Raw genomic sequence first — 11,047 nt, 5'->3', positions numbered from 1 at the left:
TGCAAGCCATCCTGCCTATAAAAAGGACTTTGGATTGCAACTACAACCTGTAGTTTCAAACCTATATAAAATAGGAAAAGTGTTCCCTTAAACGTGACTAGGACTGAGAGTCAAGAGCCCTCTCTAATATGCAGTGGATTCTCCTTTGGGTAACAAGTAATTTGTTGATATTTGAATAATTCCTTGGAATCTCTAAAAGCGTGCAACCTTGAAATGTCAAGCATTCTAGTGTTGAAAGGGAAGAATAAATCCCCCTCAGCAACCTGCTTATCTGCTTTCCTGGAGTGTATTATTTGCCCTGTTGCCAAGATGTAGTATTAGTTTTGGAATTACAGCTTCTTCATCAGACAGGATTGCTAAACATCCACAAACAATCCACACTTCTTTAAAAGCAGTTCCCTTTTATTAACCTTCTCGAGTTCGGAGCAAAACGCAGGGGCAGGAAAAGGCCCACTTATTTGTTGTTTGTTTTTAAGTATCTCCTGTCTCCTGCCATGTGTAGTTGCTGCCCAAGTAGAATTGTGTATCAGCAGCAGAAGCCTCTTTCTCCCAAGAACAGCTGCTGCTACAATACCCAAGGGCTCTGTCATGTATAAAGCTGTGGGCAGAGTGATAGATAAACGTGCTGACTTCATGAAAAGGCACAGAGTAAACCTCCAGCCTCAGCAGCAAGACATTTAAACTACATCTAACCCCAGCATACTGCTGCAAGGATGTAAAGCCGAAGATTTTATGAGTGTCTCAACTGCATTCAATGCTAGAGCCTCCATTAGACTAAAAGGAGTGTTGTGTTCCTGCCTCCTATATTGGGCTAAGGGAAAATACAGGATGCTAAGTAACACCTCAGTACTGAAAAGAAATACAGTATGATTTGACCTACTGCTAAAGGTACTGTTTTCTTCACATTACAGAGAGCTTCTTAAACAGCAAAAGAGAAGTCACCGGATTAAGTCACGAACTACAGTCTTGGAGTTTCTTAAAAGCCGACAAATCTTTCCTCCAGAAAGCAGTGTTGTCATTCTCATTATAGCTGCTGTTTTCTAATTGTTTACCAAAGCTAAGCAGAGATTAATTTTATCATGGAACAGCTGCAGGTGTCAAAGTCTCTTTTATCAGTTAGGCGCTATCCTAGTCCTTTAGGAATCAAGGACAGGAGCACTTACCAAAGGTCAACAAACAGGGGCTTGCTCCTAACTTCAATTTAAAAAGCACAATATAAGAACTTTGTCAGCTTTTTAGTTTCATCACTGAGATCAGAGTACTGTGTTAGTAGTATAAATTTTCTTCCACAGGTAAATAAAACCAGTTCACTTGTAATTCCTCAAATGACACCTTCTGTTCTAAATGCAACAGAGAACTTGAGAACTCTGGTTTTAGAATGAGATGGATGGAGTAAAAATGTCTTTTAAAGACAGTCTTGAAAAGGTTTAGCTACTCTGTCTTTAAAAAAAGAGTATGCAATAATTTGTTTTCAGTCACATTTGTGCTTTCCTAAAGGATGTACAAATTAAAAGCAAAACAAATGTATTTCTTAATATATTTACTTTGAAAAACAGCTCAGACAGTTAACTATAAAGTACATTTATCAGCAAGTTTTCATCAATATTAAATCATAGATTGTCTGACCCATTTAACAAATAACAAAACAATCCTTTTCTCTATTCAGAGTAGCCCTTCTTCTGAAACTCTCTCAAGAAAGACTTCATGACTAGCAAAAATTCTCCTTCAGAAAGAAATGGTTTGAAGCACTGTTCCCTCCAAGCTGATGTCTTCAGTAGCAGTCAGCTTTATTCTCCTCTACAGTCCCCACAGCAGTAATGATGTCCTGTAAGAGTGACTGAGGGCTTTTCTCCACATGGTCACTACTTTTGTTTAGATCATCATGCAGCTCTTCTAGGTCTATCGTTCCCAAAGCCAGTAGCATGCTCTCTGGATCTTGGAAGTCAACCTCATGACCACTGCCTGGGGGGAAGATCTGGGCCAGACAACCCTGCCTTAGTGTCCTTTGTAACCAAGCAATGCCATGTCCTGCAGACAAATCTTCAGTCTCTTGACAATCCTTTAGGGCATTACTTGGATAAAAACTGGATCTTAAGGCAAGCAGTATATCACAAGCTTTCTGACCCACTGGCCTGTCAAAGTCACACAAAGAACAAAATAAAAAGCCAAACAGTTTTGTTCGGCAAAATATCTGCAGCGACTCACTCTGACGAACAGAGCTAGTGAACGCAGAGGAGAAAGGAGCATATGGGCATTTAGGACGGCCAAGTCGGCAAAGCGTCTGGACACAGAAAACTTCAACCAGTTCCAAACCACCAAGTCTGACTTCCCAGTCTAAGTCACTTTCGGCAATTTGGATCACTCTAGAGACAAACTGCTCTGTATCCTGCAGCAGACCTGTGTAGCCTTTTCTTAGCCACTTGGTGAAAATACTGATCACAGCCCTCCTAGGAAAGCCCTCTGGATCTGTAGACAAGATCTCTTGAAGCTTTGTTAGAGTGTTCTAAATACAAAAAGACAAAAGAGAATACACAAAGAGAGAAAAAAATATGTAAAAAAACAAGAATAGCACAGGTAAAATATCTAGTCCCTTGTCACTGCTGTAGCACCTTATTTAAATGATTGTGAAACCTGACTGCGTGAGACTGCAGATGACTTCAAGAAAGTTATGAATAATATAACAGCAAACTGATGTGTAGTTCTGGTTGATTCTGCTACTGTGGGCTACACAAAGTTATCATACCTCTTTATTGTATTGATTCCCTATGACAGGTGACTCTGGAACAGAGTAAGTAATGAAGGTCAAGTGTCCTGCAGCAGTCACAGCACTTGCTCGTACATAACTCTCTGGGTCCTCAAGAAGATCTTCTGTAAGCTTCGGCACCTCCGAAGAGAGGAGAGTCTGCCTGAACTCATCCTGGTCTGTAAACAAGACAGCAATCCAAAGAAGTGAGGCTTTATTCTCTCAGAGCTTGAAGCTGTTTCCAATGCAAACAGTCCTCTGCGTCATGCAAGGACGCCCACTGACTGCAGGGACAGCTGCCAGTGAGCTGAGTTGCTGCAGACAACAGGCAGCTGCTCACAGGAGTACAGATGCTCTGTGTCAGGCTCCTTATTTTGTAGCAGTTTGGTGACCTCCAGTCAAGCCCTGCTAAATGGTGAAGTTTGGAAAAATCCATTTACAGTTATTCTAAGGGTAAGAAAACCTTTCCTTTGGGCAAGCAGGGACACTATTTCAGCCCATCAAACGAATAGTCTTGCTTAAAGGAGGGGAAAAAAGAAAAAGTTTTCTCTTCTTGTTCTCAAGAGGCTGGCAAAGCAAACTAGATGCAACTGAAGCAGGACCAGTGAGGGGTTCTGCTGCCGGGCTGAACTGTTAACACAGCTGAGTGTCCTGGATACTTCTTTTCTGACCTGGAGACAGCAGTAGTAGACAACATCCTTCTCTCTTCCAACACTGCAGAACTACTGTGGAAGAACTGATACAGCCTTAGTGCTACTTGCTGCAATGCTTAAGCACTGAGCAAAAGTGGCAAATCACTAGTTAATCCAGAGCATGCAGAGATGATCTGCAGCACAGCACCTCAAACTTCAGCCCCTAGCCCACACATTGGAAGCAGATTCCAGTACAGAGCAAACAGAAATGGGAAAAGATTATCTGCCATTAAGGACTGTCACCTGTTTAGACGTATGTTGAAGAACAGTCTCAACCTATCTCAGTTCAATTCACTAAATCTGTCACTGAAGAGGACATAGAAATCTGAGTTTAATAGGAAAGTAGTATAAGCTTATTAATCTTTTGGAAGATTTTGATTATGATCTGAGAATAAAAACTTTGTTTTTCTTTTCTCTCCAATTATACGTTGGAGGATGCTTCACAAATCTCAATAACTTTTATAGCATTAAAAGAAATATTCCTCCAATTTGAACCATCATATTTCTACACATACCTCTTAGGCCTTTAATCAGGATGGTGAGGAACTCCAGAGAAGAATCTCTTACTTCCCAGCATGGACTGCACAAACGCTTCTGCAGCACCAGAAATACATCTGTAAAAGCCAAGTGATGAGCTTGGATTGACATGAAAAGTAACAAGCCTTACCAAAGCGATCACTGTACAGCCTCTACATCATTTTATCAGATGCAATCCCTTTTTTTGCTGCTATGTGCTTCCCCTAGAGATCTCCAATGCACTACAGGGATTACTAAACCTACATTCAATGTAATTGCAAACAGCTGAGTTGTAGGTGTTCTGAGGGGGAAAGGTAAGTGACAGCAGATTTCAAATATGCTGCTAGCTGCTCTTTGTCCCAATTTTTTAGTTTTGCTACCTTGCAAAATCTTCTTGGTTTGCCACTGGCTGTTGAAGCAGGCAATTTCAGGTAAGCACACCAGCCATTTGGATGTAGCTTGGAATGATTTTTTCAGAACCTGAAACATAAGGCAGATTTACTTTAACACAGGAGGAAGCAAATTCTTTTTGCCTTTATACTAGATAGAATTTGTTTTATCCTCCAATTACAGAGAAATTCCCAGGAATAACAAATATCCATCCTTATTAAGAAGTAAGCCACATGCATCTGCATCTATATAGTATTTCAAGCAAGCTCCTAGAACATGCCTGTTCTCAAGTCAGTAATAAAAACTGCTAGTTTCTCCAGGTTTTGATTTGCAGTTGTCTTCTGAGCCATTCTGACAAAATAACGAAAAACCCTACCACCTACAACTGGATACTTAAAGGCCATGTCAAGCTTAGTATGTTGGCATTACTCCCAGATGTAATGGCTCCTGTCTTTTAAAAGCATCCAATTATTCATTAACATTTTAGCTACTACCTGCAAACCACCTAGAATCAAAACAAACCTCCTACATACTACAATGCAAACTATTTTAAGAAGCAACAATAGTCAGACTATTTATCAGAACTTCATTCCACTGGAGCAAGCTTGACTCCGTCCTTGCTCCTACACTTACCATAGGATTAGTGTTTGGACTCTCCAAGTATGACAAAAGGACATCAAATAAACTTTCTACGGGTGCGTCACAGCCTGAAACATAGAAAAATGAGAGTTAAATGTCTAATAGTGAGAGAACGGAAAAATTCAACTGTTGAAATACTGAAAGATACAGGATTAAAAAACTGCATTTTGGAGGAAAAAAAGCAAATACAGTCCTGAAAGCAAAGGCAAAACATCCAACTTCTCAAAACCAGTAATTAAAACTTTTTTTTTTTCAGTTGCAGCACTACCCGCTCTAGCTTATCAACAGAAATTAAGGCTAACCAGCACAGCAGAAGGAATGGAAAAATGAACAAATTTCAGAAATGTAAAAGGTAGTTCTTGCTCAGAAACTTCAGTGAAGAGGTGGAACAAAAAAAAATCTGCAATTACACACTGGTCAAGTATTTCCAAAATTTTTTAAAATTAAAGCACATTAACTCACCCTTTTGCTCTGAGAGCACAGCCAGGACATCAAGAGCTGACCTCTGTACTCTCAAGCAACCAATCAAGATCTGGCTTATCTTGCTTCCCAGAGGAGAAGCTGGAATTAGGAGGCCATTACAGAATTGTAATATTGTCGTGGAAGAGTGTAGCAACAATGTATAAGGTAAATCCACTGGCAAATGAACCTAATAAGGAAGAAAAGCAAGTTTCCAACAAATGTCTCAAATATGCATATAAACCAGGAGTTCTTGGGCAGGACTTGGACAAAAACTTCACTTTCTAGTACTCGTTCTTACTGGACCACAAGGGTGACAGCTACGAGCTTTCCCAGAGAACTATTGCACAAATGGAAGGTGGTTCCTATCAATCCTTGGGAAAGCAGTTCTATTCATTTTTCATGGGATCAATATTTGCAGGAGAGGTAAGGTATGAGTAACAAGGCTTGTGGATTTGAAACTAAATGCATTCATTCTTTAAAAGCCTTAGTATTCTTCTTTTCTCTTATTTGTAGTCTAATGTGCTAGATTTCTTTAACATACAGAAGCCCCCACCTTCAACCCTTCTCCATGTTCTGTAAACTCCTACTGCACAAGTCTGCAACCAATCTTAATGCTGTCTTTCAAAAACTAGTCTCATCCCTGGGCTTTTATTTTCTCTGAATGTTACCAGAGACAGTAGCTCCTCTAGATGATGGAGAGTCTGACACAGGAGACTAGCACAGGATGACTTGGAGGACAGAAGACTTTCAACAGTGGCAGGATCAGTGACAGACTCATCCAGCAAACCTGGAGGAATGAAGGAGAGAAGAGCTCAGGCTGCTATTTAGTGAGTACAAAGGACAGTGATTTTAAAGTATGTAAGCTCACCAAGAATTTCAAGTGATGTGATTTGAATGCTATCCCTTCAAATGCAATTCTCATCAGTCAGCAGGATGCCCAACTTCACCAAAAACACTGGTATTGTCATTTACTTCTTCCACTCTTCCTCCCCCACCAGATACTTAAAATCCAAGCAAGCAGAATAGTCTTTAACTTTTCTGTCACCACTGTACCTGCATATTTCTGAGGCTGGGAGGCTGCTCTTAAAATACAGTCCATCGGCTGAAGCAGAACAGTCAGTGCCTGAATCCTCACATCTTGTGGGCTTCAAAGGAGGAAACAGCAGTCAACAACAAAACAAAAATGCTTCAACTCTTTCTCAAACCTTGTGCTCCCAGATGTTGATCAGAGAACAGTATTTTTCACCTAGGCTTCTAATCAAGCCAGCAACTGGCAGAAGAGCAATTAAAGTAATACCAGGATTCAAGCCTTCTTCTAAGCATCCTTGGCTACAATAAGAGCTGAAGAGAAATGGCTACGGAATTTATAAGCAGCCTCAGCAAGCAATGCAGATAGCAGAAAAAATGGGATCTAGTGTGCAAAGGTGGTTTAAAGGGATGCATTTCTTCTCAACAAAACAGCTAAAGACATAGCTGTTATTTTACATGTAAGTCATTATCTGCATGTGCTTATTAATTTTAACATCTGATGATTTCTTCATGCTTTTTCTAACCATGTAAATGAGAGTTATGGAGAACATGCAGGCAGATTTGTCAAAGGTGTACAGTGATAAGACAAGGAACAATAGTCATAAGTTGCAATAGCATAGATTCCAACTGGATATAAAGAAAGTATTTTTCATACTGAGAGTGATTAGGTTGCCCAGAGAATTTATGGAATTGCAATTCTTGGGGATATTTGAACCTTGACTGGAGAGGGACTCGAGCAACCTGACCTACCTTTGAAGTTAGCCCTGCACTGAGCAGGAGGTTGGATTGGATCACTTGCACTGGTCCCTTCTAACTCAAATTATTCTATGACTGTTGGCAGATGTCTCCACATGGCAAATTTCTTTTGGATAGCACTTTAAGTTCCTACACTAGTCCCTGTTTTTGTGAAATAAAACTTAACAGAGAAAATAATGAATTTGACATGCAGTCTAATTGTGTCTACCTTAATCAAATTTGTCAGTATGCAGTTAAAGAAGTCTGCTATTTCCGCCTGAGAGACTGGCTGGCTCTAGATAAGATGCAAGTGTGCACCTAGAAGCATGACATTGGCTTCTTTCATTTCCCTGTCTTTGAAACTGTATTATTCTAATTATCAGTGTCTGAAACTTAACTATGGACATGGTCTTGCCAACAAGTCTTATGCGTTAAGGAACATAGTGAAAAACATAGAGAAAACAACAGCTCTCAGAAAGACACCAGACATATTAGTGCAGAAACACTTGCACGCTGCAAAAAATTCATAGCAGCAACTCCTACCATTCGTAGAGCCTCAGAATTCCCACTGCCAGAGGACCTGCTTGTAGAGGGGTTAAACGTTCCAGAGCAGATGTCACTAAAGCCCAAAAGCTGCCTTCAGTGTCACAAAACACAGGAGACCTAGGAAGAAATAAAGTGTCAATAATGTATCCTATAAATATACACACTGGAAAACAGGTATTTCTCATCACCGGATCCAAGTTCCCAAAAGATCTTCACCTTGCCATGTTAAGCAAAAGATCCGCGAGCATGCGCTTTGCTTGAACCGACTCTTCCGTCAAAAAGGATTCTACTTGCTTTGCTACACCTAACCAAAGAACTTCAGTCCATGGAGCATGACAACTGCCAAACAAACTAGTTAACAGCTTTACTGACTGCTCGATTTGAGAGACAGAGCTGGATTGAAGGGAATCTTCTATATGCTTTATAATCATTTGGGCACACACTGGCCAGTCACAGTCCTTCACACTGAGAGGTTTAGTCATTTCAGACTCTAGAGAGAAGGTGAGCATGTGTACCAGAAGCCGACTGGCAGCTGAAGCAACAAACAGGCTGGGATCTCCTTGCAGAGTGAAGATCACATCTATGCCTCCTGTGTCAAAACAAAACAAGTCATTGAAGGGGGCGTGGAGGGAGATGGTAAAACCCTTTCTATAGTGAGGCAGAGCCCTGCTGCAGTCCCACCATGTATCGCTCTAATTAAAGCACCATACAGATTTAAATGCATATTTATCTTTATATATATATTTCTTTTGCAGTCTCTACTGCAACTCAGGGTCAGCCCATCCTTAACAAAAAGCAAAAGAAAGAAGAATTATTTTTAGAGCTCAGGTAGTATTAGTAACTCAGGAACAAAAGAGGCCTTTGATGTAATGTTAGTAATATTAGGAGAGTTGACAGTACACTCACTGTGTATTTATGGGAGGAATTTGTACTATCTGCAGATGTGACTGGTAGGAAAAAAAGGAAACTACAGCAACAGTATTTCTTTTTCTATCACATAACCTATGGAGCACATATGCTCCTGGCTAACACCAATTCAGTCTAAAAGACTAGATTCCATACATAGAATCTGGTGTTAGCAGCAGGAAAACTTACCTACCTGCATAAGGACAGGGCGACTGCAAATGTGAGTATTACAGAAAACTGAACCCTAGTTTGTTTTTCTGAAGTAAAATCATACCAAAATGTGTGTTTTGGTAAGAATTACAAATAAGAATACAATAGGTCTCTAACAAGCTCTTTTTATCCCACATTTCATAAGGTATGCCTTTTCCTCCCCTGAAAAAAACACCATTTTTGGTGCTGAAGAAAGTGAAATATACAACTAGTTTGATAAAGAAACTCTCTTTCAATAACTTCAGTTTTTTTTCCACAGTTTACTTCCTTTTTTTCGTAAGTAAAGCAAAATAACCATATTGGCACGCGGTCTTCGTGCTGTCCATCTCATTTAACATCTTAGCAACAGACTGGAATGGAAGGGACACAAAGGATTTCAGGAGTTACTAGTTCTGAAAGTACTCACCACCACTGCAGAGGAAGTGGAGGGCAGGCTGGTGCTGCATCATGCTGCGCACACCTTCCACCCAGCCACTTCGAACAGATGCATCTTTCCACATCACACTGTTCAGAGGCCCATCCTTGCCAAAGAGCCTGACTAACAGCTTCTCCTGCTGAGGCCAGAGGAGAACACACAGAGGAAACAGTAAGCAAAGGGTCTTGAGAAGAGCAGAGGGACTGCTTAGTCATCTCAAGTCAATAATATCAATAACGCAGCAAAGTCTTCTCCTGCTAGAAGTATAAGTAGGGAGGAAAATATTCAGAATCTCAAACTCAGTTGAAAGTTTGTTTTTTAAGATGCTGGGGAAAATTTAAGTATGTATCAGTTCCATTAGATTGCTTTGTTACATTCATCTCTTCCCTGAAGGCAGCCCGTTAGGTTTTGAGTTTTGTACTGTGTATCTATGCCACTGTATAAAGCAGAGCTTAAAATGTTCCCTCATTTTTACGGAGAATCAATGAGAGATTTCCTGTCAATTTACTACCGAGGGAAAACACCAACTGTTATTGCAGTTTAGATCTAAGAGATCTGTCCATGGATGTAATATTGTGCAGTTATGGCTAGAAGATGCTGTTATCCCAAATACTGTTATTGAACTGAAAATGAGATGCACCCCACACTACTGCTGTTGTTGCACAACAGAAAAAAGAAGACAGCAGCTTTACGTGAGAACTGAAAACGAATAGCATGATCCCGTCTGCAGTAACAAGCTACTGTTTGCTGATCTGTTTGATACGTGCTATAAATTCCACAAGCAGTGTATGCGTATTTTCCACTGTTTTCAAGAAAGAAAGGGAAGGAGGAAAGAGCCATGCGGCAGCAGGTACCCGACTCACCTGCAGGTGCTGAAAGCAGTCTTCCGACGCCGCGAGAAGCCCCGTTAACCGCAGAGTAAACGAGAGGATGCTCGGACTCGGCTCCGGCAGCACCAGCACAGCGGCGATGAGCTCCGTCAGGCAGGGGTTGTCCTGCACCAGCTTCAAGGTAGGCTCTAGCGACGGGGAGAGACCACGGGGAGTCCCTGTCCCTGTCTCACAGCCCCGGAGGGCTCGTTTCGGCTCCCGGGGGCTTTAACCGATTTCACCACGGGACACGAACTCCGGCTGGCCTGAAGCCTCGCACCGGCCCCAGGCACGGAAAAGCTCCCCCGGCCCCTCCCCGGCGTCACCCAGGGACCGGCCCTCGGCGGGGGCGCCCTCCCCGCCCCACGGCCGCGGGGCCCGCGGCAGCCGGGCGGGCTGGGGCGCTCACCGGCCTCGCTGAGATCCCCGAACCAGTCGAGCAGCTTCTCCAGGCAGGTGTCGTCGGAGCCAGGCCGCCGGGGGTCGGCCAGGGCGGCGCAGACGCGCGGCAGCAGCAGGCCGCACTCGCGGGTCATGGCTAAGCGCCGGCGGGCCCGGGCGACGAACCAGGCCTCCAGCGCCGACATGGCCGCGCCGCCGCCGGCCCCGCGCCGCCGTCGCCAGGGGCGACCCGGCCGCGGCCGTAAAGCGCGCGTCGCGAAGCTCGCGCGGCCGCGAAGCGCGCGCGCGCGCGGGGCCGCTCGGTGGCGCTGCGGTTCCGCGGGTGGGGAGAGCCGGCGCCGAGCGGCCGCTCCGCGCATGCGCGCGCCTCCCGGCCGGGTGCGGAGCGGCGCGTTGCCATGGCCGCCGCGCGCCGGAAGTGGCGGGCGCGAGGCCGCCGCTGCGCCGGGGCGGGCACCGCGGCCCGAGGCGGCCCCGCCGCCGCCGCCGCCGC

General features: G+C 43.4%; 1 protein-coding gene across 2 annotated transcripts; it reads right to left on the bottom strand.

Moving 5' to 3' along the window:
• Nucleotides 1-1,523: 1,523 nt before the first annotated feature.
• BRAT1 (BRCA1 associated ATM activator 1) lies at nt 1,524-10,745 on the bottom strand. 2 transcript variants are annotated; one of them, XM_062588495.1, is made up of 13 exons: nt 10,562-10,745; nt 10,147-10,301; nt 9,275-9,422; nt 7,969-8,341; nt 7,750-7,869; nt 6,496-6,587; nt 6,111-6,229; nt 5,443-5,629; nt 4,975-5,048; nt 4,332-4,431; nt 3,951-4,049; nt 2,744-2,922; nt 1,524-2,503 (listed from the first exon to the last, which is right to left on the bottom strand). In XM_062588495.1, the coding sequence occupies exons 1-13, from the start codon at nt 10,737-10,739 to the stop codon at nt 1,772-1,774; spliced, it is 2,556 nt and encodes an 851-aa protein (XP_062444479.1). In that variant the 5' UTR covers nt 10,740-10,745; the 3' UTR covers nt 1,524-1,771. The 2 variants fall into 2 exon arrangements, with proteins under 2 accessions (XP_062444479.1, XP_062444480.1); XM_062588496.1 differs by having other exon boundaries at nt 9,275-9,419.
• Nucleotides 10,746-11,047: the final 302 nt, after the last annotated feature.

Source organism: Rhea pennata, chromosome 15 (assembly GCF_028389875.1).
Source record: "Rhea pennata isolate bPtePen1 chromosome 15, bPtePen1.pri, whole genome shotgun sequence".
NCBI lineage: Eukaryota > Metazoa > Chordata > Aves > Rheiformes > Rheidae > Rhea > Rhea pennata.
The sequence above is the reverse complement of the archived record's forward strand: the minus strand, read 5'-3'. Positions and strand labels throughout refer to the sequence as shown.